Raw genomic sequence first — 27,858 nt, forward strand, 5'->3', positions numbered from 1 at the left:
TGTGATTATACTTCATGGTATTTATTCAAAAGATTATTTTACATTTTATGTGAAGTGCACAAAATTACTTTCCTGTCCTGACAACTTCTTTTTCCAATAATTTTGCTCCCAAATAATGAAGAAAATTTTTTGCTGTCCAAATGGAATGGAGGGTGAACCTAAAATGAAAAATAAGATAGAAAAGAAAAAGTTATAAGAAGTGCATAAAAATCAGAGAAAGGGCCAATGGTAATCGAGGAAAGGTTTGTGAGTCTAAACTCATATAGACCGGTAGAAATATTAGTTAGGCAGGTAAAATCTTTAAATTTAGTCTCGAACGTCTTATTTTCTTCGTTCCCCTAAAATTAAGAGTCTCCCTTGAATTGGGAAAATAAATACTGCTAATTATCCCTCCTCAATTTCAATACATAATATAAGTCCAAGATATGCAAGAATCTAATTATAAGAAAGAAAATTTGATGTCATAATCTCTCATCTATAACAATAAAAAATTTGTATTCTCACAGATTCAAAACATTATCTCGATATCCTTATTCTATGAATAAAAAATTAATTAATTAATGCGGTCAATTTTTTTTTTTTTGGTAAAGTTGGCCTTACGAGTTTTCTGTTAGTACGATACTAATAAATAGTGCATTAAATATTTTTTTAGGAAAAAAATAAATTGAATTGAAGAAGAATATCTGTGACAGCATATAATAAATGTGAATATCTGCTATATACTAATAAAATGCATGAATAGTATCTAATGTCTTAGGGTCACTAGCTAAGGAAAATTACAAAATGTATTTTGAAGATGTTCAATTTATAGCCTCAAAAAGAACAAGAAGACTACATTTAGAAAAGGAAAAAGGAAAAGAAAAAGAAAAAGGCAAGAAGAACAAATTTTAGGAGGCCTAAGATGGATGGAATTGTAAAAACATCTCATTATCACCCATTGAACCCCCGCATTCAATTTTTGGTAATTAGCTGAAAAATCTCAATCGAAGATCGTGATATATACATGTATAGATACATTCTCCCTGTTTCTTATTCTGCCTTCTCTCTCGTGACTGCATCTCTCTCTCCTGCTCCAACTCTGTGTCTTTCTCCAATTTCCTCATAAGAAACAACTTAAATATAAACACGCTTTCTTCATTTATTCATTCTTTGCCAAGGTTTTCGCAGCCTTGTACATAGTCATGGACGCATATTCATCGTCTTTTCCCTAAATTCATTCCTTTTTTCTCTCCTCCTTTTCTCCCTTTCTCTCTATATTCTTGGAACCCCACAAACCAAAAGAGCCAGCCAACATGCAAACGCTGGAGAATCAGTTTCACAAAGCCAGCTTAAACCCACTGTTTTCTTGAACTTTTCAGTAAGAAAGAAAGAAAAAGGCTGGTCTTTTCTGTTTACTGAGAAAAGGGAGAAAAGATGAAGCACGAAGAACAAGCTCGGTCCCTTTTTGGGATTTCTTTAACTGAATGGCCTAAATGGAAGCAGTTCCTTATTTGCTCTTCTGGGTTCTTCTTTGGTTATCTCATCAATGGCATCTGTGAGGTACGTGTATGTGTATTGCAACCTCTAATTATCTCTGAAAAGGGAGAAGCGAATCCATAATTGCATTTATTCTTGATACTCTGTTGTCATAAAAACATATTGAAAGAGATCAATTACAAGATTATGAAGCAGAAGTATTGGGGCACTAGTTGTGAGGGATCGGTTAGAAGTTTGGTTATTTTTCTTCTTCTTTTTTTTTTTTTTTTTGCTAGTTTTGCTGTATTGGTAATTCTCATGTTTTTTTGGGGCAAGTATCTTGATCACGAATTACTGAATACAGAAGTCAGTTTCTTTATCATGCTTGAACTTGCTTTTCCAATGACACAAGTCTGCGAGATACTAAGTGCTTTCTATTTTTGGGTTTAGTTGAATTTAGCAGTATTTTGTGGAGTAATGTATTCTGCAACTCGTTTTGATCCTAAATATTGTCGCCGTCAGTATTTATGTTAGTTTCCTGTGCAATCTCCGTGTTAAATAATTTTTGCATGGGTCCCATTTTGGACTTCCTTTTGCATTTAGCACAGAAATTTATCATAGAGATTGTACTGTAAACTTAAATTTTTAAATTCGCAAAGCTGTTAGCTATCTTTCGATTGTTTCATATTCCTTTTTTCTTTTCATCTTGTGGCTTTGTGAGGAAGAGCGACAGGGAAAGAGGAAAGCTCCTTAAATTGCTAGCAACACCTTTTTTTTTTGGCTGATTAATATGTCACTTCTTGTACTTATTAGGTTGGTAAATGGTCTCATTTTTTCAATTTTCTGATGTCTATTTTTAGGATTCTTGTATTTGTGCATCCACATTATGCTTAATTGTCATTTGAACGGAACTCTTTTCTTTTTTTTTCAGGAATATGTATACAATAGGCTCCAATTCAGGTGAGCTTTTGCTGTTACACATAGTTCTTGATATTCAAAATGTTCTACAAAAGATGAGTTCTATTGCAGTGAGTAATCTGGTCTTAATTAATGTCCGTTCTGCCTTCTTGTAGCTATGGCTGGTACTTCACGTTTGTCCAAGGATGGGTGTATCTTTTACTGATTTACTTGCAAGGCTTCACACCTAAGCAAATGGTGAATCCTTGGAAGACTTATGTAAAGCTGTCTGCTGTGCTTATGGGTTCACATGGACTTACCAAAGGTTCATTGGCATTTCTTAATTATCCGGCCCAGCTCATGTTCAAATCCACCAAGGTGAATCCATAGCTTTCTTACCATTTGTATAGTATTTGCATTGAAATTAATCTTTCATGCACTTGTTTTTTCAACTTATGCATCATACATCCCCTTGAAAAGCAGAGTAAATAGTCTGGATGTTGATATTATGATTAGGCTGCCAAATATGAACTAAAGTCCACATCTAGGCAAAAGTCTTGACAAAATTGTAATATGGATGCCAATTCACTTAGCTTTTTCATTACCTTGTAGCCTAGCATTTTGCAGGCGTTGGCTCTCTGAGGATGGGTGGCCTTCTGGCTTGCTTCTCATCAGATTGATGCAGTTTGCTTGAGGCTTTAAAAACCTGAGATTGCTTGAGATCTGACTAGAGAAGAGCTTTCATTTTCTTATGTTATAAAAATGACTTGTATTTTGATGTGCCTAATCTTTCTGCATCGATGATTTGCATTCACTGTCTTTATGGTTCACAAGTTCGTTAATTTGCTGCATTTTCCAGGTTTTGCCTGTGATGATAATGGGCGCCTTCATTCCAGGATTAAGACGGAAATATCCTCCTCATGAATATGTATCTGCCATCCTCTTAGTTGTGGGCTTGATTCTTTTCACTTTGGCAGATGCACAAACTTCGCCAAATTTTAGTGTAGTTGGTGTTATAATGGTGTCTGGAGCTTTGATTATGGATTCTTTTCTGGGGAACTTGCAAGAAGCTATCTTTACTATGAGTCCTGAAACAACCCAGGTAAGTAGCATTTGATCTCATTAATTTGCAAGTCTTCAAGTATGCAAAACTAGTCATGGTGAAGGTATGATACTTGTTCTTCCATTTCCATTGTCTTGGCAGATGGAGATGTTGTTTTGTTCAACTGTTGTTGGCTTACCGCTCTTGATTCCACCAATGCTTTTGACAGGAGAACTATTTAGGGCATGGAGTTCATGCTCCCAGGTACATGCTCAACGGTCATCTTTTAATTTTCTCTAACCTTGTACAAAACTTGATCATAATTTCTTGCTTTGCAGCATTTGTATGTATATGGTGTTCTGATCTTCGAGGCCATGGCTACCTTTGTCGGGCAAGTCTCAGTCCTTTCCCTGATTGCCCTCTTTGGCGCTGCCACTACCGCCATGGTACGTTCATTTCATTTGCATTCTTCCTTCACCTTGAAATTGTGCGACAAAGGCAGCAACAATTCAGGCACTATAGGAATGTTTTCAGCTAGCATTTGTTTCAGTCACGCATTCTAAACTTCGTCATACAAACTGGTTCTCAGTTCATGACATCGATCACACGCACTGATCAATGCCTAGAAGCAAATTTAAAGTTTTCTTGGGTAAGAAAATTCAAGTTCTTTACTCCGCCTGACTCTATTGATATCTCACAGGTTACCACAGCGAGGAAGGCGGTAACGTTGCTCCTGTCCTATTTGATATTTACTAAGCCACTGACTGAACAACATGGAACTGGGTTGCTTCTTATATCTATGGGAATCATACTGAAGCTATTGCCTGATACTAAGCCCCGCAAGCCATCTGTAGCCCAAGCTCCTGCCTCCAGGGCCGGAAAACCATCATCTAGCAATGGGAGCAATTCTCAGATGGAAATTGAGGAAGAGGAAGAGAAAAGACCATTAGTCTGAAATTTGGATGTTTGAAACTGTAATTTACGTTCATTTTATTGATGATCTTACGAATAGATAGAGAGTAAAAAGTAGACGAGGAGTATAGTAGATTTTAGGCTGTTGTTTGCCTTCTTCTTTCTCTTGGAAGGAAAGGTGCGTTGATGATTTTAATATACTTCCTGCTTGCTCCGTCTTACTTTCCAAGTCACATTGAGCATATTGGGAATGGGAATGGGGTTCTCAGGAGATTGAAGTTTTTGGGGATTGTTTCCCAGCAGAAAACACATAAAAAATTGTCTCATGGAATGGCAAGGGGACCCTTAAGGGGCTATTTATGTAACTTTCATTGGATATTGACAATAAAAATAAAAAGCGGCTGTGTTGGGCTCAAAACCTCAACATGGCATGATGTTTGAACGTTTAGTATAAAGCCGGTTGTGCAAAAGAGCTCAAGGGGTTGTTGTTAGGTTAGGAGTGCGAAAGAATCGAATTCAATTGAATAGTTTGTGAGATTATTTGATCAAAACTCGAATGAGTCAAATTCAATTGAATAGCTTATAAGATTATTTGGTCAAAACTTGAACTCGGACTTGTATTGATCGAATTCGGAGTCTAATTTGAACCGTTGGAGTTATTTGACGAAATCAACCTCAAGAGCTATTTAACGAGTTTAATCTCAATCTTAATATATGACGTTCAAAACTTATTGAATTTTATATAAAATATCTATTTTGTCCGTTATTTGATTATATTTTTTAAATTCGTTAAGGCTCGCTTAGATTCATTTGAGTTCAATTAAATTTAATTTTCGAGTTTGAGCTCGAATTTAAGTAAAATTATACTCGAACTCAAATTCAAACTCGATTCTCAATAATTCAACGAGCTCGAACACGATCTCAAAATTTTTAAATTGAGTTGACATTGAGTAATGCACTCTTTAATTTTGGCTCGATTCAACTGCACCCATATCTGACAAAAAGACTTGCAACTAAACGGAACCGGGGGCGGGGGGAGGAAAAGAATTTTTTTAATCTTTACTACATTGTGGGAACCGGCCCGTATTGCGGGTAAATACTACGAGATGAAGCCACGCGTAAGTTCCTTTAACAGGCAACTCCAAGACTAGCAGCTGTCGGACACGTGTAAGTTCCTTTAACATGCGCGGTGAGGAGTGACACATCCACCATTTTTACGGCCACTCGCGTCGCCATTTATTCTTTTACTGCCTTTTAGCCGCTTCAAACTTCAAAGATCGAATCCTCGCAAAAATCTGTCTTATTTATTTAGCTGCAAAACAGGAGATATACAACTAGGCCGGGAAAGAATGGTGGATGACAAAAATGCTAGTACCATCAATCCCTTGCTCCAGCCAGTAATATTGGTGGGGCATGGAGATCATATTGTTGATGAGGAAGGCACCAATAGTGAGAGGCCAAAAGAACCATGGAAAAAGGAGTACGTGAAGAGCATTGTTTATGCTGGTTTGGATGCAATTATCACTTCCTTTTCTCTCATCTCCTCCATCTCTGGTGGTCACCTCTCTTCCGGTTAGTCCATGGATCAATCAATGTGTATGGTCCATATTATGATATTCTCATGCCAGACAGTCAATTGCATTTTTTTTTTATTCTCCGTCTATTTAGCAACCTGCCGATAGAGTTATGTATTTAGAATCTCAGATTCACGTCTAACAAGAGGTTGGTCCATCATAAGATAATTTATAGGGAAAATTTTAGAAACCTCTTCTGAGATTTCTGACACTTTCACTGATCTTCCCTTAAAGTTTTAGCAATTACGCTGACCTCCCCTGTCAAAAATTTGGATCACATGACTTTTATAAGATAAGATGCAGTGAAAGTCCTACTTTGTCTTAAGACATTATGCTTTATTACAAATGGATATTTGACACAAAAAAAAAAAGGTTAGGGCACTAAATAAATAAGATTAACTAATTGAATCAGAATAACAGTTGTTTCGTCTCAAATTAGCAACCATAATTACCATCAGAAAATGGGGCCAATTGCTACCCTAAGATGGCATCATTTTTGTGATTGACGTTACTTGACAATGAGAAGGATAGATAATCTTATATAATATGCATGGAAGGATTTTATGAGTAAGAGAAATAGATGGTTTTTATGACCCGCTTATATTTGTTGAATCTTGTGTCGAGAGACAAAACTAATTCATGCTTTTATTGCTGATTTCTTGACTAAGACCTGTATGTTTTTTGCACCAATACTTTGGGTCCGTTTGGATTAGCTGTTTTTGGGGTTGTTTTTCAAAAACAACACTGTAGGATTTCATTTTTGAAATTACCTTTACCTCACCAACTACAATAAAAAAAAAATTAATTTTGTTACCTCAAATTTAGATGCTTATATTGATTATATGATAGTTTTATGTAGTTGTAAAGGACAAAAAAATATGGTAATCAGATTTTGCACAAGCTGTTGCATGTTTCAGGTTGTTACTGTTGAATCTTCTCGAATTTCACTTATACCCCTGACTTTTATTAATTTTTTCATTCTTTACTAGTATAACTTGAGGACAATTAGAAAAGGGTATATATGGAACCAAATTATCATTTTACTCTTCAAAATACTTTTATTTTTGTTTTTTTACTTGGACTGATTTTGTTACCAAAATATTAAGTTTAAGGAATGTTAGTGTAATTTTCGAAACTTCAAGGGAGGTTAGTGAAAGTGTTAGCAACCTCAGGGGAAGTTTTTGAAATTATCCCTAATTTATAAGCATGTCACATTCTCGTGTAACTCTTACGGGGAGAAGGTAGGAACAGTTTTTGAGTTTACGACAATGTAACTTTTACAAATTACTAGTATAATTGTATAATTTCCAACTCTTGTGTCCCAATCTTGTTAAGATCATTTGAAAATTATTTCTTGTTGCACCTAGCTTTGATTGATTTTCATGATGTACTTTGCAGTGGATGTTTTGGTATTAGGATTCTCAAATCTTGTAGCTGATGGGATATCGATGGGATTTGGGGATTTCATTTCAACTAGTACCGAGAGGGACATGGCTGCAAATGAGAGGTCGGCGACCGAGCGGGAAGTAGCCAATCACGGAAGGCCACAAGAGCAAGAATTGCTCCAAAAATACCAAGACCTAGGAATGACTCCTAGTGACGCAACGACGGTGGTGAGCGTCTTAGCCAAGTACAGGGACATAATGGTCGATGAAAAGATGGTTACTGAAAAACATATGTTACCACCAGACCAAACAGAGAAGCCATGGAAAAATGGCTTGGTCACTTTTGCAGCATTTATCGTGTTTGGTTGTGCACCACTTCTAGCTTTTATTATCCTCATTCCATTCACGAAGAATGATGCTCACAAGTTTGTTGGTGCTTGTGTTTTTTCTGCATTTGCCCTAATTCTCTTGGGGCTTGCCAAGGCTAAGATTGTAGGACAGAACTATGTTGTCTCAGTGGCTATCACACTCTCCAACGGCGCTATTGCTGGTGCCGCCGCCTATGGTATTGGCTGGACGCTTCGGAACGTGGCTGGATTAGAGGACTAAACAGTTGGAATTGCAGCGATTAGTGATTGAGAAATGTTGGATTAGAGAACTAAACAGTTGGGATTGCGGCGATTAGTGATTGAGAAATGTGTCGATAAAATTTTTCTAAGCTCACGAAAACTCACCATGCAAACTTACGATGTTTGATAGTATTATGTGTTAGTTGATAAACATTTTGGACATGTGATGTAAGTGTACTGTTTGCCACTGGCCATTTGGTCCAGTGGTCATCACCATTAAAGGTGATGCTGGAGGTCAGGGGTTCAATCCCTGCCTTCCACAAATTTGCCACAATTTGTGGCGGTCTTAATTGACCTTCATCGATGGAGTCTGTACTCACATCGAACCCCCTCCCCTTCCCTTTAGACTAGGCTAGATTAGGTTATAGGACATCTATCGTTTCGACAAAAAAAAAAAAAAAATGTAAGTGTACTGTTTGCTGCTTTTGCTTTTGTGAGTTTGTTGTAACCTACGAATCTTTTGTCTAATGGAGGAATTAGGATTTAGGACCTCTAATTCAACTCTAAGCCTTGGGGGCATTATATTGGTCATTTTATTTAACCAAATCTTGAAATTTTTATTGGTAACTAATTAAATGTTGAGCATTTTATTTGCTTTTTTTTTGGATGGTAGAAATCCACGTATAAAGCGATAGACTCCAGAGCAGTAACCAGTAAGGTAGCATCTCGAATATTCACCTACATAGTTTTAACGCTTTGGAACCCTTAAAATAGCTGCAATTTCACCAAAACTCCTCAACGTTTTCTGAAACTCTTAAACATAGCTCCCAAGCCCAACGCTTAGGCTGCCTAGCTCTATATGTCTTAGATTTATGTGACTGTTAATTCATTACAATTTTGAGGCGTTAGGAGGTTCTGAATTCAATTTTTTTTTGCTCTTCTAGTTTGTATATTCCACCACTCTTTTGCTAGAAAAAAAATTCATTGCAATTTGTAAATTTAGTAGTAATTGTACTTAAATGTAGATAGATGTTTGCCCTTTTTTTTTGGAGAATTTGATTGTGCTTTGTGTAGACAAATTTAAACTTCATTTGGCAAGTAAGTTTTTTGGGTATTTATCTAAAATTTTACTGTAATTTACTGTAGAAGTTTTTCTAAAAAATTTTGAAATGTGTAAATTTTTGAATATTTTGAAGTATATAATTTAAAGAAGTTTTTTGAAGTTACTGTAATTAAAGTTTTTAAAAAACTTATAGCAGACAAACCTGGCAAAAAACTTGTCTGCCAAACAAGGCCATTTTAATTAACATTGACAATACTATGGCTAAATTTTGGGTCAATTTGTTCATTTTTGGTCAAAATTGAAAACATCAGGGGTCAGAATTTGTTTTCATCAAACTTTTGGTGATCAATTTGATCAATATTGAAATCATTAAGGACCTAATTTTTTCTAACGTCTTACGACTTCTGTCAATCCAAAGCTAGCAGCTTGAAGGATTGACCCACGACCCGGTATCTTTCTGACGCCCGGTTTTTCCAAAAAACCAGCTCAGTTTTGACCTCTTCTTCAGAATCCAGCAAACTGTAATCAGACTAAAGAGTAGAGAAGAAGATCGAATGGCTTCGTCTACAGCTCTCCGAGAGTTACAGCGGGACCTGGAGAACAAAGCCAACGATCTCAGCAAACTTCAAAAAGGCAATTCCTTTCCCCCCCAGTCCCCTTCCTTTCTAACCCTAATTTATTATTGCATCAACATTTTTTACTGATTTAATCTCATTAACTCTTCAGATATTGCGAAGAATCACCAAGTCCGCAAGAAGTACACGATTCAGCTCGGCGAAAATGAGCTCGTTCTCAAAGTATTAATCTAGCTTCGTCCTCTGTCTACGCTGTTTTCGAGTGTTTTTTTTTTTTTTTAAGTTTTGTATTTAGTGAAAAGTTTGATATTTTGTGAAGGAATTGGAATTGTTGAACGAAGATGCAAATGTTTTCAAGTTGATAGGACCGGTGCTAGTAAAGCAGGATTTAGCAGAGGCCAGAGCCAATGTCCGGAAGCGAATTGATTACATCTCGGCTGAATTGTAATGCCATCTTATTTATCTATGTTTCTTTTCGTTTTTTTTAGCTTATCAAGTCCTTTTGGTCATCCAGTATCAGTTGATTGAATTCTCCCTTTAATTTTATGAACAAAGTATCTTCTGTTTTCGTTTTTTTTTTTCCTTTTTGGGAATTAAATTGAAGTTAAGAACTTGTTGCTGGTCACTAGTGGTGTAGTAAACTTGGAAGTCAATTTGAGTGTGTGAAGTAACAACTCTTGTCATTGTATTTTCTTGTGGTTGTTGATAGAGATTATTAAGCCCTATCTTACTCCGAATTACTTGATCATTGGTTGCTACGAGTGATAGTGATTAAGTTTCTGAATCTTTTATTTGTTGTAAGTTGTGTCTATTGGGACTCCGACTTTTAGCCTATTCAATAGAGTAATTTTTTAGAAAGTGAAGAAATCAATTATTGAATCAATGAGCCAATTGAACTGTCAAATGCTAAGTTTTTGTTTGAACCTGAGTCTTAGATCAGGAAAGTATTTGGGCTTTTGGGAAAGAATGCAAAGAAGAGCATGCTTTTTTGATGGCCTATGATGCCTAAGAACGGAATGACAGAAGGAGCAATATCAAGATTCTTTATTTATTTATTTATTTTTTTGCCCTACTCATGTTTATTTGTCAGAAAGAGCATATCTGGAGAAGTTGAATGTGAGTAACAGAGCAATTTTCGTGTGCTTGTAACAAGAGTGGAAACACATGTTGTTTGGAGGTTCAAAAGAATCCTAGTTGCTGCATTTGTGCACAACATTAAGCAGCAAATAAAAGGATGACATGTAATTTTTGATATAATAATTAAACAAGGACACTTTTTGGTCTGTGTATAGAGTTAGAATTCAGAATTTTAGATTCTGTTACCAGAAATTTATGCTCACATTCGTCTGGTTCTTTCTTGTTCACTATGGCACTTCTTGATAACTATGTTTGGTCTAGGCTGAGATTTTCAAATGGAAACAAAGACTATCTTATCTTTTTCTTTAGTCCTAGAACATATAATTATGTTTGGTCTATTTGCTGAGATTTTCAAGTGGAAACAAAGATTATGTTTTGCTTTCAAAGAACATATGAAAGTAGATTATCTGCATCAAGATTTGTAACTCTCTTGACCTCCATTAGGCATAAATTGGATACCTTGGTAGAGAAAGTAGTGATGCCAGTTGTTTCAGTACTTTAGAGGTTTAGCAGGTACAGATGGTATTAAGTATGGCATAGGCCACTTTGGCCTTATTATAGGATAGTGAAATATTTTATTATTTCCATTAAGAGGAAAACTACCCATTTTTCGGGGTTCAGTTCCTTGGAACTTTTGGAAAGTTTCTTCAGCTAAGTGGGACAAGCCCCCTCCTCAAAATGTATTAGGAAACATGATAATAGGTTACCTGAGCTGCAATGCAAGTTGACCTTAGCTGTCATGGTTCAAACATGGAATACATCTTTTTTAATTTTCTTGTAAATCTTCTTCTTTTCTGAACTTTTTTAGTGCAAAAGTCCCTTGCTTGGAAATTCCTATATCATTTTTATGTATTTGAGAGTCATCAATAAGCATTTTTAAACCTCAGAGTCGAGTGGGCCATTTTTTTGTCCTTGTTTTCCAATTTTGAGTTTCCTGCTTTGACATGTGCAACCCCTTACATTCACTTTTTATGCACAGGAAGCGTTTGGATGCTACTCTTCAGGATTTGGAAGACAAGCAAAAGAGCAAGCAAGAAACGGTTTGTGGCATTCTTCAGTAAATATTGCTACAACATTCATTAGTTAAGATCAGTAGTGATATAACATTATGACAGTCACCCTGTATATCTTTGTGCACAGTGAGAATCAGATTGTGATCATGCTAGTGTTATCTTCTCCAGTTTTAACTGTCCTTATTTTTTAGTATCTAAATTAACCTTTTAAATGCAATCTGGACACTATTGTCCTTTGTTCCGTAAGAATAAGTTCGATTAATATTAGCATATTATGATTGTTCGTCAGTTTGAGTTTAAATGTCCATGTCACACCACACCCTCCGAGTCCAGGAATGTTCATTAAGAGCTCTTAGATGCATGGTTATTACCTCTTCTTCCTCTTCTTACTGCAGATTACTGTTGGTCAACTTTGTTGCTTGTTTTGTTTATCATTGAACTAAAAGTTTTTTTTATTTCCCCAAACTAATTGCAGGTTTTCAAATTACAACAGAAAGTCCAGTCGTTCCAGGCTGGAAAGGGCAAGGCATAATATGTTGAAGAAAGTTTTTTTGACGAGGGAGAATAGATCTGCCAGTCTCACTGATACGCACCGCCTATGTTCTCACTTGATACATATAAAGCATCAATTAATTGCTTATCCTGCATTATCGAATTCTACTGGAAAGTTCGATGTTGCACATCATGGTTTCTGAAAGTTGATTAATATTCCTTACTCCAGAGTAATAGTTTTTTTCTTTATGTGTCGCATCTTCTTGAATGGTTGTATCATAGGTTTTCATTATTTTTGAGAAGTGATGTTTAGACGTTGCTTTTATTCCTGGTGTTTGTGAGTGGTCCTACACACATTAATTCTGAATATCCCTTGTTTTTTCTGAATATGATATGCCAACACTCGATTACAATTTACAGCGACTGAAGAGCCATGTCTTTAATATGCCTACACTCAATACTTTACCGAGTCAATTGTTTGTACAAAACAGTGAAAGGAACTGCCATCTCTCGTCGGTGGTGAGACAACAGCCACCATTGTCGGCTGTGAGAGAATTTACCTATAGGATGTCAAAATGTTAACTTAAGGTACGAGTGAGCTAAGTGAATATTTCAAAACTATAGGATGGCTGATTGACTTTCAGTGTAGAAGTTATTATGTTAGCATAACCTCTCCTCTTAACAAGCTCTTGCCAATGTAACAAAACTAGTGATATGAAATTATTGCAGTCCAGTCATTAACAAGTTTAGAGATCTTATGATCTTCTCCCCATTTGAATGTCTCATGTTTTCTCAGAAAATTATTTTTATGTCTTATCTTTTCAGAAAGGAGGAATTTGTCAAAAGGGGAAATAAAATTTTGAACTTATTTGATTCAGCATCTTACAATCCCCTGTCATATAATTTTGGTTGTATGTCCTATTAAAGGTTTTTCATTTTAAAATTGTTTGCCTGAGCTCAACTGAATTACAAGATCAGAAAGAAGCTCATCCAACAGATAATTCAAGACATGAATCTCCAGCTCACGGCCCAACTCTTGCTGCTCCTCATCAAACTTGTCCCATCTGAGTCCATTTTCCACATCCCTAAGAGAGGCCTCTGCCTTCTCCCAATCAAATGTACCATCGCATTGTTCCCTGCTTATCCAAGATTTTGCTAGTCTCAGAAGTTCATAACCAGCTGGTTCAGCATCTTCTTGCCTTTTACTTGTAGTAATAGCCAATTCATGCCTAAAGAAATCCAGTAATAGATGGTTTTCATCAGCTTCAAATCTCTTGGCCGAGGAGGCAGTTGCTTTGACTTGGCTCAGTAATTCCCTGGCCTTTGCTTCCACTGCATTTGATTCTTCATCCAATTCTTCGGCTATGGAATCTTCTTCGGTGGCAAGTCCTTCCTCCAAGTCAAAGGTCTCCAGTTTAGCAAGACTTTCAAACTCTTCGATCCTTTGCATAAGTATACATTTCCTCCCTGCAAATTTTTATGAATTATTATTACATTTCCTCCTTGATGCTGCAGTAATAATATTGACTCATAAAAGTGGGGAATTGAAGGATCTCCAATCAATTAGTGGTCAAATCATTTGTGTATATGTATATCCACCTAGTGTAATTTTTTTTTTTGGGGCCAACCACTAGGCAAATTGTACAAGATTTTACACCATACAATACTTTCTGAGCTACAAGTTAAAGAAGAAAATTGTTGACCGTTTGTTATCTTCCTATGGCACGCCAGAATTGCTCAAGATTCTAGGATTTCTTCTTTACGACTGGGAAAAAATTGCCCTTAGAAATATCGAGTTTGACAGAAAAAAGAAAAAAACTGAGGTTTGAAATTTCAACAAGTGCAAAAGCTGAGAGATTCGAGACATACTTTCCATGGTATCAATGCTTCGATTGAAGAAAGAAACGAATCCTCCATCTTCGCAAAATGGTGGGTTATCAAGAACTGAAACTGGGCTGTGTAGCTCGTTCTCATCAATTGAAAATTGCCCCTGCAGATGAAGTTGATTGATGAGTACTTGTAAGTTAATACCACTCAAAATATGGATATGGGATATGCTTGCATTAAAAGTACGTTAATCTGTATATGACACTCACCTCCATTTTTTTCCTGTTGTGGTCCATGAACTCAGTGTTTTCACCACCCCATGAAGGTAAATCTTCAGCAGTAAAATCCCTCTCATACCAGCTGGTTGAAAGTTCTTCCACCACGTCCCTGAATGATTTCCATCGTAAAATGTCCTTGATTTTGGGTGTAGCCACTGAGACCTCTTCAGCCCCAGGAACAACAGGAGTAAGTTTACTGTCTTTATGATCCCTGCTTCTGGATAGCTTGCGCGAAATGCTTCTTGGTAAAATGGAATGAGATTTCACCATGGAAGCAAACGGTAAAAACTTAATGGCATTTATCACCATTTCTGAAGCCTTGTGGATGGCAGAGATTGAAATAGAAGTGGCTTTCGAACGACTTCTGAGTAGCTGAGTATTGGATGAATTCTTGTGAAACGAATTCATGAAGCGGCCATTTGAAGAACACGACGGTGCTGAATCATCTGTGAGAAAATCTTTGAGCAACAGCGGTCGCCTCTCACAAGAATATGAAGCAAGTCTGGGTGATGAAGATGAAGCCATTGGCTAGCTTTTTCCCTTGATTAAATTCGCCGAATGGAAACTATAGCTTATTTCAAAAAAAAAAAACTCAGGATTAATTACCAGGATGTAGAGTTTTGCTTTTACTGGTCGGGAGGATGGAGCTGGGGTGCTATTTATATATAGGAGCAGGGAATGAGAAGGAGAGTGGCAACTTCGGGTGTGCTTAATTAGGTGAAGGGAACAATGTAACGTGAGGAAAAAGACAAACACGGACGTAGAAGCATGGATACTTCTTGTGCTGTAGCTTAGGATTCTTTTATATTAACTCTGCAAATTTTTTAGACATGAAAACCGGAGAAATCTCAGGCCTTGTTTTAAGTATCTTCCGCTGTATTGCGAGATTTTTTGTCCTCAAAGATGTCGGAGAAAGAAGCAGATTCAGCCGTCCCAACTATGGCCAAATTTGGTGCGAGTTAGATCTGTGTTACTGTGGTTAGTGGACATGGCCGCATGGGGAATATTGATCTTAGTAATATTACAAGATTTTGTTGTTAGGGACAGAATTTATTACAACGTGTGTACAAGGGTTAGTAATGCTTCATCAGATATTTGGTGAAGACATGACTAAAATTCAATTCAACCCTTTCCATGCATTTGCCATTACACATACTGGCTCACAAAGTTTCTTATTACAAGGGGAACACTGTGTTGGCTAGTCACCTTGTGTCCGAATACCACTGTCGATCTAATTGACTGTATTAACGAGTGATTTATAATTTCCTCTCTAAGCGATCTATATATGGCTTCAAAGACTAAAAGTATATTGTGGCTCATAATTATAACTATAGAGCCGAAATTACCTAAATAGTATTTTTTTTTATTTTACCAAAAACAAGCTTCTTATATCGTACACCTAATGCATAATGCTTTTCAATGAATGTCTTTACGTTTGGAGCGTAAATTGAATCCTCACCTTTCCCTTGTTTCCTTCTTTTCTAAGTAAGCAAGAGGTCTTGAATCCTCTTACTTAACGATCTCATTCAATTTTATCACCTAATCCAACGCTCTTCGAATCTTCACCTTTGGAAAGTAGATCTTCGACGTAGACCCTTTTTTTTCCTATAGTATAGTAATAATTAAATTACTGAATGTATGCATTCCCATTCAAACCTACTTGCTCAGGGAGTTGATGGTGTCTGTGTACTACACGAACTATTTTAGCACATGTATACTTGTCTGGACTTGGACTCTGGAAGCTGCTAGGTATTTGATGTGTTTTACTGTAGAATGATGATCTGTATTCTTTCTCCTTTTTTTTTATAAAAAAAAAAAAAAATTGCAGTTTACTATTCATGAGTTCATGCAGCAAACAACAAAATCCTTCAAGGGAATCTTACAGTATGATCAAACGCATTGAATTAATCAGTTGTTTTGTCGCCAGGCCAAGAACAAAATGTTTGTCTGCCTGTCATGTAGATAGGTGACAAATGCTTGATTTAATTTGTAATTTAACTGCTAAGCAAGCAAACATTAGGTAATCAGTTTGTACTTTAGCATCGAGGTGTCTAGTTGACTGACTCCTAAACTAATTGTCTAATTATTGAGTTGATGATCATCCGCAAATCCCTTGGCGTTTTCTCTGAGTCATGATGTTACTTGAATAAAGTTTCTTAAAAACTAGTAGCATGATCTGGGTATTCTTACAAGTGATTTTGCCTTGCATGCTGCTGTATAAACTTCTTTAAGTCATTTTTCTCTTTGCTTACTCTATAATGAAAATTTACAGATGAGGTTGAGAGGGCTTGTAAATTTGCTTTTGTAGCAGTCTGAAGAACCCATTTGCTTGCTCAAGTTGGTTCCTTGTGGAATTACAAAAGCTCTTCTATCTACTCAGTAATAGCAAGGAATTGCCTTTCACAAACTTTTTTTTGGGATAAGGAGGGTGGGGGGCGGTGATCTGATTAATTGCTAGAATGAAGAATCAATTGCAAGAAAGAGCAGATAGTTCGAACTCTGAATATTTGATATTTGATGATTAATCCTTCCACACTCAACTATCAGTTATAGAATTCGAACTCTGAATCTAACCGGCGAGAGAAGATTTTAACAGCTTTCGACTTAGGGGTTAGTTGTATAGAAATATAGAATTTACTCATTTATATAGACATGAGCATTCACTCCATTATTTATTTATTTTTGGTAAGCAACTCCTCCAGTTCCAGGCCTATAAACATTATTGTATTCTATGATTTTCTCCGCAGTCAACGGTGGCCCATTATGATCTTCATCCATCGTTTAGTCGGCCATAGTGGCCAGCCCATATCTATATTGTATAAATTTGAGAAGGGTGTTTTAACATGGTTAAATTAAAATGCTTTCAACTCTTCATTCTTTTTATATATATATATATATATATAGAATTTTGACTTATCCTTTCATGTCTTTTGAATTCAAAAAGTAGGAAGTAACTCCAATTATATAGGAATATATATCTATATAAATTTGAAAAAAGTTTTTTAGTGTAGTTAAATCAGAATACTTCCAACTCTTTATTCTTTTTTTTAATAGATTTTTTATTTTTTAAAATCATTATATATCCCTTCATACTTTTTGAATTCAAAAAGTAAGAAGTGGCTTCACTTATAGGAATTTAGTTTGAAGTCTATTAATATGAGGCTAAATATAAAGGAAACATCACCAAACCTACTAAAAAGTAAAAAAGTAATAATAATATTTAACCCTTCAACTTAGTAATTCTAACTAAGAGGGCAAATTATATTGAAAATAAAAAGGAAATAATATTCACTGATCATGGATTTAAAAAATCAAGAATGATAGTACCATTCATGAAACCTAAATTATGAAATCACTAACTAAAAAACAAAGTACTGCTAGCCTCTAAATATGTAAATTTTTGTTTGAAATCTTTATTTTTGATGAAATGTAATAATAAAAAATACCAATTCTACCAAAAATTAAAAAAAAAATAACAATACAGTTTAAGGAAAAAAATATAGACCATTTGACCCTAAACTATATCTACTTAATTGTTTACATCTAATCCAAATTTGACCCTAATTAAATTTGAATAAGAATATAAAATCCAAATGCTAAGAATATCCATAGGTATTATTGATTATTTTATGTATTTTTATCATTTTTTAATATGTAAATCTATAACTGCTATGTCATTTTTATATAAATATTTTTTTTTTGTAGTAGTTGAGGATATTATAAGATATTATCAGTTTTTTGTTTGCATTTTCAGATACCAATACTATATTGTAAAAATGTTAAACCAAAATTAAAGGTTATGATTTTCATTTGCTTCAAATTTTATCTTTCCAATTTTATTTTGAAAATACAATTATAAGTATATTTTAAGTGTAAAACCAAATTGCAAGTTATGGAATTTTTTCTTTTACTTCAAATTTTAACTCTTCAATTTTGGAGTTGAATATGGATTCAACTTCTCCTTCGAAAATTTGAAATTATTCAATTCAAAATTTATATGAAAAATAACTAAAGTTGGTGTTTTTATACTTTGTATTGAATTTTCATTTTTATAATTTACTCACCAAATTCACTTTATAATAGTGTAACATTGACAATATGTTAAGTTATATTTTGAATAAAAATGGAAAAATTAGGACTCTCAAACCAATAGATGTGAGAAATGCCTATCACAGTTAATACAAAAAGGAAAATCCCAACACACAAAGCATGTTATATACATGTGTATGTATGTAATTCTTATAAGTATATAAAAGAAAACTATAGATTTTTTATAACATAATATTATCTCGAATGAAAAACTATAATATTACTTTATTCTAATTGGGCGGGTAGAAGAAAAAATGAAAAATATAGGAAAGGAAAATGAAGGAGGTTGGCCGTAAGGGATAAAGGTTGGAGGGCTATCCAAAGGTTTGGGAGAATGATGAGGGGAAAGGGATAAAAATTAAGTGACGAGAATAAAAAGCTAGAGGTAAGGGAAGAGAATGGTGAGGAGTTAAAAAATGTGGAGAAAAATCGAAAAAAGGAAAGTAAACAACAAAGTTGTGTGAAGAGATGAGAGGAGAAAGAAGAGAATTATGGAAATACGATAGAGATGGCAAAAAATGAAAAGAAAGAAGGCACCATGGTTGGATGTGTAAAAGTCATAGGAAGCAGCGGATAGCCAATTGGCACGTAAAAATAGACGAAAAAGTAATAGTTTTTAATAATTTTGAAAACTCTAACGACATATCTTACAAAGATTTATTTTTGTAATCTATATTAAAGTATATGAAAAATAATTGTTCTATAAACACTCAACAATTTTAGGGGTACAAGATGGAAGAAATTTTTTTTTCTAAAATCGAAAAAAAATGAATTAATTATGATATATGTTTTTATATTATAATGTTTGATACATGGATATAACATGATATCTTTTGTCGGCTATTGAAAAAAAAAAGGCTTACAATAGCTCTACCATGTAAATCATTATAAATTAAATTATTTTATTCAAAATTTTATCATATATTGACAGACAATAGGCAACTAAATTTTAGTTTCAATTTATTTAAGATGTTAAAATTAAGAAAATCTGTTTTGTGCTAAAGTTTTTTTTTTAATATGTTAAGCATACATTATTTAAAATTTTTAATTTTTTAATATATTTTTTCATTTACTATAACATATAAATATATATTATTATATTAAATTAAATATAAATCTACGCATAACACGGGTCAAAATGCTAGTGTTTAAAATTGCAGCAGAAACCGGCCCACGGGCTCTGCAACGGCTATAAAAGATAAAAGGGAAAAAAAATGAAAATTCATTCTTGCAGTCTTGCTCTTTCTGTCTTCTCCCTCCACCCCTTTCGTGAGGCATCAACTACCAAAACGGCAGAAAGAAAGCATGTAAAATCGCCATTTCCTGAGTCGTCCTGCCCCAATTTGGATTTCCCAGAAATCCCTTTTCTCTCCTGAAGTAGAGTTTACCATTCTTGAACAAATACTTGTATCGTATGGGGATTGGAGGTCACTTCTGGGAATTGCTAAAACCCTATGCCAGACATGAAGGCTTCGACTTCTTGAGAAATAAAAGGGTTGCTGTAGACCTCTCTTATTGGATCGTCCAACATGAGACCGCCATCAAAGCCCACACTCGTGATCCTCACCTCAGACTCACCTTTTTCCGTACCATTAATCTTTTCTCTAAGGTCTCTCTGTTTTTTTTCTTTCACTAGTTACTGAAAGGTTTAATACTGCACAGTCACTAATCAAATTCCACAATCGCCATTTTCCTTCCCCTGCTAAAAGATTGAAGAAAAACATTTTTGTTTCTTCTCCTCAAAATTCAGGGGGAAGTTATTCCTTCTTTTTTTTTTGGGTGTGGGTTTGTCGGGAAGGGTGGCTTCGCTTTGTTGCGTTTGAAGAGCATTCTGTTTTCGGGTGCACTGTTGCTGTTACATGCTTTTGGGTTTTTTTTTAAGCTTATAATAAAGTTCGTATCTTTTAATTTTCTGTAAAATTTTCTGGGATTATCTGTTTGTGTAGAAAAAGAGATTCATTTAAAAGATAGAAAAGGTTATTCAAAGAAAGGGGAGGAATGAATGGCGCATCATCAAAATTTATAAAAGTTTGAAGATTATTTCGACATGTCTTACTGCACGATAATTGTGCTGACTGACTGGAAAGTAATGTAGTTCTCCGGTGATTGTGCAGTTTGGGGCATTTCCAGTATTCGTACTGGATGGGACCCCATCGCCTTTGAAGTCTCAGGCAAGAATCCAGCGATTTTTTCGAGCGTCCGGCATTGATTTGTCGAGTTTGCCAGTAGCTGAAGGGGGCATTTCTGTTCAAAGGAACCAGGCATTTAAGAAATGCGTCCAAGAATGTGTTGTAAGTTATTATACATGCCCGAGCATTGTCTTACAAAATGGCAAATAGCCTTATGTAGCATGATGCAGATGTTTCCCACTTATATGTTTTGATAGGAATTACTTGAACTTCTTGGAATGCCGGTTCTGAAAGCAACAGGGGAGGCTGAAGCATTGTGTGCCCAATTAAATAGAGGAGGACATGTTGATGCATGCATTACTGCTGACAGTGATGCATTTCTCTTTGGGGCGAAATGCGTCATTAAACGCCTCCACCCTAACTCCAAGGTAATTTTAGTGCTCTGGTCTTTCAGTTTATCATTGAATGGTGCACATTAAGAAGCCTGACTTTTCTTCCTTTCATTTTGGTCAGCAAATTTACTGGACAGAAATTAAGTAGTTTGTCTATGGTTTTTTTAGTATGGATGATTGAGATTCTTTTTACCCTTTATTCTGCTGGATCCCTGTATGATTTTGCACAAAAACATCACAAGATTGATATGTTGATATTGGTGGTAGTTCATTTCAAAAGCTTATGCATATGACTTGATCCAAAATAGAAATATATGTGAGAACACTATTCTCAGATTGTCTGAATTTTTGGATGACTTTGTTGTTGGGTGTGATTGCACATCGCTTGATATTAAAGAGATATCCAGGTAGTGGTTTATGGATCCAATCTATGCTCCTTACTTCCACCTGTTGTTCCTATCAGTTACTGCTTCAATATCTTGAGAAATAATGCATGCCTTGTTTGATAACCATAGCTTGTGTTTTAATCTGTGACACGGTTTCACATGAATCAGTACATGCTGGAGCTACCCCCTTATCACCTTAAACATATAAGCATCATAGTGAAGAAGGAAACTAGGAAAGTCTATGTCTGAAAATGCAAATATCAGTAAATTGGGAATTATGGGCATGCTCAGGATTTGAACTAGTTTACCGTTAAAGAAAAGACAATTTTCTCGGTGAATTGAAAGCTAATGTTACTAAAGATGAGCTCTAGCTATTATGATGGCTGGTCTTAGTTAGTTTATACCTGGATCATAAGTCCAAAAACTGATTTTCTAAATCAACCCAATTTTTTCCCTCTCTCTTTTATTTGACTAAGTTGGGGAGGTGTAGAAGACTTGCTTGAGTACCATATCCTTTGTCTTGTCCAATTCATTTTAGTATTTATGACTTCAATTCTTGTGTATTGCTGAGGGGAAACTCTCTTTATTTGCAACCCAGTAACTGTAGTCATGTCGTGCAGGAGCCATTTGAGTGCTACCATATGGTGGACATCGAGGCCGGTCTTGGACTCCAGAGAAAACACTTGATTGCAATTTCTCTTTTGGTTGGGAATGACCACAATATGAATGGTGTACGAGGGATTGGTGTTGATACAGCACTGCGCTTTGTCAAAACTTTTAGTGAAGATGAGATTCTGAATAGGTTCGTTATTTATACTTGGTAAATTTTGTACATGTTCTGCATGCAGGAGTCATAGTATTCCTTTGGGGCAGGAAATGTTCCTATGGTGCATCCAACTATATTATTGTTGTCAATGCTGCGAACAATTTGCAGGCTGCGTGAAATTGGCAGAGGCGACAAGATTGTCATCCCTGGGAATCTCAACTCAGAAGGTGATTCTGTACATAGTTTAGAGGAGGCCTATCATAAGCCAAAACTTCTTCATTGTTCACTATGTGGTCATCCAGGAAGCAGAAAAGCTCATCTCAAGTCTGCTTGTCAATATTGCAGTTCTGTCACTGGTGAAGGTTGCTTAAAAAAACCGCAGGGGTTCAAATGCCACTGCTCTGCCTGCAATTTGGTACAACTTTCTCTTCCCTTTGTTTCTATCTTCTTGAGTATCTACTGGAGTGAGTTAATTGACTCCTGCTTTAATGTATGGCATTTTAGTTTACTTAAAATGTCTATGCTATTTTGGATAACTTCAGATTGCACCTATCACAATATGTTTATTCTGATCATGGTATTGTGTTGACTGGCAGGAGCAAAAAGCCAAAGAGCAGCAAAAGAAAGAAAATTGGCAACTAAAGATTTGCAAGAAGATTGCTTTGGAGCCTAATTTCCCAAATTTGGAGATTGTGGAAATGTACTTGAGAGATAAGAATGGAATAGGTATGGCTGATTCCTTGAAGTCACCCAACCAGGACAGGGTTGTTTACATTTGAATGTAAAAAGAGAAGATTTCTATACTAGTTTATAATTTTTGTTTGTCCATTCTAAAGCCCTGCTGCGTTTCCTTCTATAAAGTTTATAATGTTTGTAGCCACTAAAAATTAGTATTCTTGATGCTTCAACAGATGATAATCATCAAATAGTATGGGCAAATCCCAAAACAGAAATGCTGATTGATTATCTAGCTTATTCTCAGCATTGGGAGCCATCTTATATACGACAGAGAATGCTTCCATTTCTGTCAACTATTTTCTTGAGAGAGATGGCGTCAGATCCAAATACTGAGTTGTTATGCGGCCAATATGCTTTTCATTCTATTCACCGCATGAAAGTTAGATATGGACATCAACTCTACGTAGTTAAATGGAGGAAAGCTGCAAGAACAGTGGCTGATGCTGTTTACACAACCCCTGAAGAACCCAATGCACAGCAGGAGCTCGGGGAAGCCAATGACTCCATAGATCTATTAGACGAGGTAGATGTTCCTCAGATTCACATTGATGATGGTTGCTGGTACTTATTGACTGATGAAGATACGGAGCTCGTCCGAAATGCCTTCCCTGAAAAAGTGGATCAATTTCTTAAAGAACAGGTAAGAAGAAAGCATCTTTTCCCTCTCTCTGTTTGCTTGATTTTGTTTTCTTCCTTCACAAATGTAACCTCAATAAACAAATCCAGGAATTAAGAGAAATGAAGTCAAAGAGAAAGAAACCAAAATCAGAATCAACACCAGGTGTCCAGCTCAGCATCACAGAGTTCTACCGTTCATCTAAAGTTGTTTGTGGAAAAAAGCCTCGGGAGAATGCAGATGAAGGTTCAGAGAACAAGTCAGGATCTTCTGATAGAGAGAGAAAAGGAAAGAGTCCTAATTTCTCCAAGTCAGCCAGGCGTCGCCTGTTGTTTGGATAAGCAATAATCTTAATGTGCCGAGCCAGTCCCGTTGCATCTTCAAAGCAAGTTAATCTTAGTATGACATGTAAATTATCTTTGCTTATTATATAGGCTTTTGATCAACAATCTCAAGTGCAAATGGCTAAATTTGGGTCTTAGCAAAATGATGTTAGTTATGTGGAGTGACCATGATTTTCAATCTAAATTATTTGGGTTGAAGTTGCTAAGATTGTTTTCTAAGATTTCGAAATCAAGATTAGCTTGCTCCATGGTCCGCCATTGCTGATTGAAGATTCTTTGATTGTTTAGAGCTTGCACCAGAAAGAGGCTATGATGTCGTGTAAGCAGAAATGAATGCTACCTGCGCATGTTTCAAGCTTCTTGCCTCCTTTTCTTTTTTTCTTTTTAGAAAAATCTTATACTAAGTGATACATGACTTGTGCAACAAACGCAAATTAATTGATGTTTCACTTCCATGATTATAGGGATTTTCTTATTTGTATATATTATTAGACATATCGTGATTTTTATTCACATTTTGTAAGTGAACTTTTCTTTATAATTTTTTTCCATATTTTTTGGGGCGCAAGCAAGTTGATGAACATTCCATGGGCATCATGTGTGTGCAACTAAAAAAAAAAAGATATTTAAAAGAAATTGGTTTATTTTTGTTGAAAAGCATGAATTTATGGGTTTTTCTAATCAGTGCTTTTAGGACATTCATTAACGCATCTAATGCTTACCTAACCTATTATATATATATACATACTAACAATTATTATCCTCTCTTGTATTTCTATATTTTCTTTATTTAACCTTGCCTACCATTTCTTATATTTATTTATTTTTTCTAATTAATCTTATATTTTTTAAAATGTAACACTTGAAATATATATTAACCTATGGGCACCCGTTAGACAAATCGTTAGTTTATAAATATTCAACAATTTCAGTATTTTTAAGAAATTATGAATTTTTTATTAGGTTAGTGATAATTAATTCAACACATATAAAGTAATGACAGCCTGATAAGGAGATGGATAGTTAAAATGATGTAATTCTCCTTTAAAATAAGGGTAGATTAGACAATAGATTAAATAACACAATTTGTTTACACCAACCTCTTTCCTCCCCGCTTTCCCACTTTATGTATAGTAAGATAATAATAATAATAATAATTAGTTTAACACTGTACAAGAAAGCTTTATATATAGTAAGATGATAATAATAATAATAATTATTAATTGGACAAATTATCCATTTGACCCTTGAACTTTTAGTTTAAGTAAAATTTAGTCCCTTAACTATTTTTGGTCAACTTTTAGTCCTCAAACTTGTAAAAATGGGTATCCATAAGCCTTTTGGCCAGTTTATCCAGTTTTGCAACCAAAAAGCCAATTCACACGAATTACAATATGCATTGAAGAAGGGCATTTTTGTCCGCATATTCTAAGTAAAAAGGAACAACTCCTCCTTCTTCCCATTTCTTACTGTCTGAACTAATTCGACATGTATGAATAGTAGACATCAAGGGTAGACAAATTAAATGAACTCCTCAGGCTGGAAGTCAGGAAAGTCATCGTTTTCTTGATTCTCATCTCTGAAAGCGCGGTCTTCATTTTAGGGAAGCGTTAAACCTCCGTTGGGTGCGGCAGCTTCGAATTTGGGAGCAGAAGCCCAATTAGAACTGACCCGCTTAGTGGGGGGCTTCTTGGTCTTGGTCCTTTGAGTGTCGAAATCGAAGGTGTAACTGTTGGTGTTATCGTGGTGGTAGGTGCGGTTGGGGGTAGGGGGCAGGGTAGGCGGCGCCGTTGAAGAGGTTGGTTAAAGGTCGGGTCTTGGAGGTTTTGGCAGCGAGAAAAGGGTCTCTATGGAAGCGCCGTTGACAGGGGCGGCGAGGGTGGTGGGAATGATTTTCGAAAGATTGGTGGCCGATTTCACCTAATCGAACACTGGGGCGGCGTTGTCTCTTGGGGGGCTAAAACAGTTGGAGGGGGGCAATAGTGGCAGGGATATCAGGGAGATGGGAGGGGGCAGGGGAGGTGGTAGAGGAGAAGGAGAAACAGCAGAAGAGGAAGGGGCGGGAGGGGCGGAGATGGGCGGTGCTGGGTCAGTTGAAGAAATAGTTATAGGGTGGATGATATTGGGAGGTTGGAGGTCAGCCATGTGAGATGTTTCCAACAAGTGAGTGAGAGAATAGTAGAAAAGAGCAAAGTGGATGGAGGAGGAGGATAGGTGGGGGAGGTGGAGAAGAGAGCAGAAGTTTGCGGGAAGGAATCTAGTGGCGTGGCTACTTCAGTTCTACTACCACTGCCTGGGCGCTGTGCTATGCTATTGAAAGTGGTTCTCCAGTCCAGTTGTCCTTCTAACCCTTTTACCCTAAATGAACTCCTTAGGGTAGACTACACTTCGAGGAGTTGTTCCCTTTTTGCTCTGAAAATGCGGACAAAAATGCCCTTCTTTAAAGCATATTGCCATTCGCGTGAATTGGCTTTCCGGTTGCAAAACCGGATAAACTGGCCATAAGGGCCACGGGTGCCCATTTTTACAAGTTTGAGGGCTAAAAATTGACCAAAAATAGTTAAGGGACTAAATTTTACTTAGACTAAAAGTTCAAGGGCCAATGGATAATTTGCCCTAATTAGTTAATCATTGTACAATATGTTCTCTATAGAAGGGTAAAACCGTAAGTTTGCTTCAATCCATCCAAAGAGGGATTTTAAATCCGTTTGGCGGCCAACAAAGCTAAAACACTAAAAGGTTATCTGATACAATACTCCTGCGATCCTACTACAACCTTGCCTTGGTAGTATTTTCTCATTATATATTTTATAATGTAATATATATATATATATATATATATTTGTAAATCGTCACTTGTTTATCCTACTCCTACTTCTACTCTAGCCTATTCTAAGGAAAAGAATCCAATTGAATCTATTGGAAACCGACGGGACTGAATGACTAGAAATACCGTGTAATATATTTTTTTATCGTGTAATATTTATGGCTGAAAATATGGGGCAGATTTGGGACCCAAGACCATACTCAATCCCGCCCATGCTCAAGCCGTGGTAAAGAATGGGCCTAAACCGAGCCCAAATATTCGGCCCCATTATTGGCTCTGTAGTAGTAGATTCACATCAAGCAGTAATTTTTTTTAATTAATCGTCACTTTATTTATAGTATTCTACATTATTTTAATCTAAGAGGAAAACCTAATTGGGTCTAAGGGAACAGGTGGGGACGGAACTACCATCGGACCAAACAGATGCACTACATACCCATCTGGATTTTTTAAAAAGTCATTTAATGTGGCAATTGGTGGGAGGCCACCCCACATCAAGCAGTAATTCGGTAGGACTTTTTATGGTAATTTTAGTGTACCTGCTCAGATTGAAAAAGTTAGTAGCAGGGAAATTTCCAAAAACTCCCTTCAACTATGTTTCAGTTTCACATTAACCCCTTTTCTTCAAATTCAACCAATGTGAGCTTCCTTTTCCAATTTGCTGCTAGTTTTTCAATGTCAAAAGACAGTTTTACCATTGATGAAACACCAGTAAAATGACCATCTTCAAATGCTCCTAATTACTCTATCAGCATCCCTTGGTTTGTTTGGATTGTAAAGTTACTCAAAAGACAGTTTTACTGCAAATGCTCCTGTCTACACTCCTTGGTGACTGATTGCTACGTGCTTGTTGTTTCTTTTGATTGTGCATATGACATGAAAATAGGTCCAATGTATGTTGTATGTATGTATGTAGAGGTGGAAAATGAGAGATTTAAAAGAGACTAGGCATAGGATGTTTTAGGTTATTTAATGCTCAATAACACCATTAACATAATCAAATATGAAATTATAAAGACTTTCATGGACAAAATGTACTTAAGAGGTAAAAAGTGAAAACCAAGGGGTGTATTGATTTAATTAAGAAAGTAGGTGGCATGACAAGAAACATTACATGATTTGTCTTAATGTGTTAATGCTTTAGATTTTTTTTTCTTAATAGTGCCAAAACTTTTGCAATGCAAGTGATCCACCTTAAATTTCATTGAAATCACTAAGAGCTAAATTTTTTTTTTTTTACTCTTTTAATCTATAATTAACCTAAAACAGAAACCTGGCTAAATTCATTGCAAATAGCTTGATGACACTAACTAAAACTAGCTAATTCTTCTTAATGTTATTGAATTTCTCTT

The 27,858-nt window shown here is 35.8% G+C and overlaps 5 protein-coding genes across 5 annotated transcripts; 4 read left to right on the forward strand and 1 right to left on the reverse strand.

Moving 5' to 3' along the window:
• Positions 1–1,052: 1,052 nt before the first annotated feature.
• Positions 1,053–4,587, forward strand: LOC113761717 (UDP-galactose/UDP-glucose transporter 2-like). Its single transcript, XM_027304820.1, has 7 exons — positions 1,053–1,539; positions 2,387–2,415; positions 2,529–2,730; positions 3,212–3,454; positions 3,557–3,658; positions 3,733–3,840; positions 4,095–4,587. The coding sequence occupies exons 1-7, from the start codon at positions 1,414–1,416 to the stop codon at positions 4,347–4,349; spliced, it is 1,065 nt and encodes a 354-aa protein (XP_027160621.1). The 5' UTR covers positions 1,053–1,413; the 3' UTR covers positions 4,350–4,587.
• A 1,056-nt stretch (positions 4,588–5,643) lies between these two features.
• On the forward strand, positions 5,644–8,061 carry LOC113763677. The gene is made up of 2 exons (XM_027307572.1): positions 5,644–5,878; positions 7,279–8,061. The coding sequence occupies exons 1-2, from the start codon at positions 5,656–5,658 to the stop codon at positions 7,872–7,874; spliced, it is 819 nt and encodes a 272-aa protein (XP_027163373.1). The 5' UTR covers positions 5,644–5,655; the 3' UTR covers positions 7,875–8,061.
• Positions 8,062–9,320: 1,259 nt separating this feature from the next.
• LOC113761399 (prefoldin subunit 6) lies at positions 9,321–12,529 on the forward strand. The gene is made up of 5 exons (XM_027304367.1): positions 9,321–9,530; positions 9,624–9,694; positions 9,792–9,916; positions 11,589–11,649; positions 12,098–12,529. Exons 1-5 carry the CDS (start codon positions 9,452–9,454, stop codon positions 12,152–12,154), a joined length of 393 nt encoding a protein of 130 aa, XP_027160168.1. The 5' UTR covers positions 9,321–9,451; the 3' UTR covers positions 12,155–12,529.
• A 422-nt stretch (positions 12,530–12,951) lies between these two features.
• Positions 12,952–14,777, reverse strand: LOC113763597. Its single transcript, XM_027307448.1, has 3 exons — positions 14,211–14,777; positions 13,984–14,104; positions 12,952–13,581 (listed from the first exon to the last, which is right to left on the reverse strand). Exons 1-3 carry the CDS (start codon positions 14,742–14,744, stop codon positions 13,052–13,054), a joined length of 1,185 nt encoding a protein of 394 aa, XP_027163249.1. The 5' UTR covers positions 14,745–14,777; the 3' UTR covers positions 12,952–13,051.
• A 4,778-nt stretch (positions 14,778–19,555) lies between these two features.
• On the forward strand, positions 19,556–24,013 carry LOC113762873 (flap endonuclease GEN-like 1). Its single transcript, XM_027306496.1, has 8 exons — positions 19,556–19,917; positions 20,423–20,599; positions 20,695–20,865; positions 21,836–22,017; positions 22,150–22,396; positions 22,578–22,707; positions 22,893–23,359; positions 23,446–24,013. Exons 1-8 carry the CDS (start codon positions 19,723–19,725, stop codon positions 23,674–23,676), a joined length of 1,800 nt encoding a protein of 599 aa, XP_027162297.1. The 5' UTR covers positions 19,556–19,722; the 3' UTR covers positions 23,677–24,013.
• The last annotated feature ends 3,845 nt before the right edge of the window (positions 24,014–27,858 follow it).

The sequence above is a fragment of the Coffea eugenioides genome, chromosome 2 (genome assembly GCF_003713205.1).
Source record: "Coffea eugenioides isolate CCC68of chromosome 2, Ceug_1.0, whole genome shotgun sequence".
In the NCBI taxonomy this organism is placed as follows: domain Eukaryota; kingdom Viridiplantae; phylum Streptophyta; class Magnoliopsida; order Gentianales; family Rubiaceae; genus Coffea; species Coffea eugenioides.

What these genes read in the sequence shown, in the direction of transcription:
- LOC113761717 (XM_027304820.1), top strand. Translation starts at nt 1,414, where the DNA reads ATGAAGCACGAAGAACAAGCTCGGTCCCTTTTTGGGATTTCTTTAACT. An exon ending in TCATCAATGGCATCTGTGAG is followed by an intron (nt 1,540 to 2,386) that starts GTACGTGTATGT and finishes TTTTTTTTTCAG; the next exon opens with GAATATGTATACAATAGGCT. An exon ending in CATGGAGTTCATGCTCCCAG is followed by an intron (nt 3,659 to 3,732) that starts GTACATGCTCAA and finishes CTTGCTTTGCAG; the next exon opens with CATTTGTATGTATATGGTGT.
- LOC113763597 (XM_027307448.1), bottom strand. Translation starts at nt 14,744, where the DNA reads ATGGCTTCATCTTCATCACCCAGACTTGCTTCATATTCTTGTGAGAGG. An exon ending in ACAACAGGAAAAAAATGGAG is followed by an intron (nt 14,105 to 14,210) that starts GTGAGTGTCATA and finishes CTTCATCTGCAG; the next exon opens with GGGCAATTTTCAATTGATGA. An exon ending in AAGCATTGATACCATGGAAA is followed by an intron (nt 13,582 to 13,983) that starts GTATGTCTCGAA and finishes AAAAATTTGCAG; the next exon opens with GGAGGAAATGTATACTTATG.
- LOC113762873 (XM_027306496.1), top strand. Translation starts at nt 19,723, where the DNA reads ATGGGGATTGGAGGTCACTTCTGGGAATTGCTAAAACCCTATGCCAGA. An exon ending in CCATTAATCTTTTCTCTAAG is followed by an intron (nt 19,918 to 20,422) that starts GTCTCTCTGTTT and finishes GTGATTGTGCAG; the next exon opens with TTTGGGGCATTTCCAGTATT. An exon ending in ACTGCTCTGCCTGCAATTTG is followed by an intron (nt 22,397 to 22,577) that starts GTACAACTTTCT and finishes GTTGACTGGCAG; the next exon opens with GAGCAAAAAGCCAAAGAGCA.
- LOC113763677 (XM_027307572.1), top strand. Translation starts at nt 5,656, where the DNA reads ATGGTGGATGACAAAAATGCTAGTACCATCAATCCCTTGCTCCAGCCA. An exon ending in TGGTGGTCACCTCTCTTCCG is followed by an intron (nt 5,879 to 7,278) that starts GTTAGTCCATGG and finishes TGTACTTTGCAG; the next exon opens with TGGATGTTTTGGTATTAGGA.
- LOC113761399 (XM_027304367.1), top strand. Translation starts at nt 9,452, where the DNA reads ATGGCTTCGTCTACAGCTCTCCGAGAGTTACAGCGGGACCTGGAGAAC. An exon ending in TCTCAGCAAACTTCAAAAAG is followed by an intron (nt 9,531 to 9,623) that starts GCAATTCCTTTC and finishes TTAACTCTTCAG; the next exon opens with ATATTGCGAAGAATCACCAA. An exon ending in AAAAGAGCAAGCAAGAAACG is followed by an intron (nt 11,650 to 12,097) that starts GTTTGTGGCATT and finishes AACTAATTGCAG; the next exon opens with GTTTTCAAATTACAACAGAA.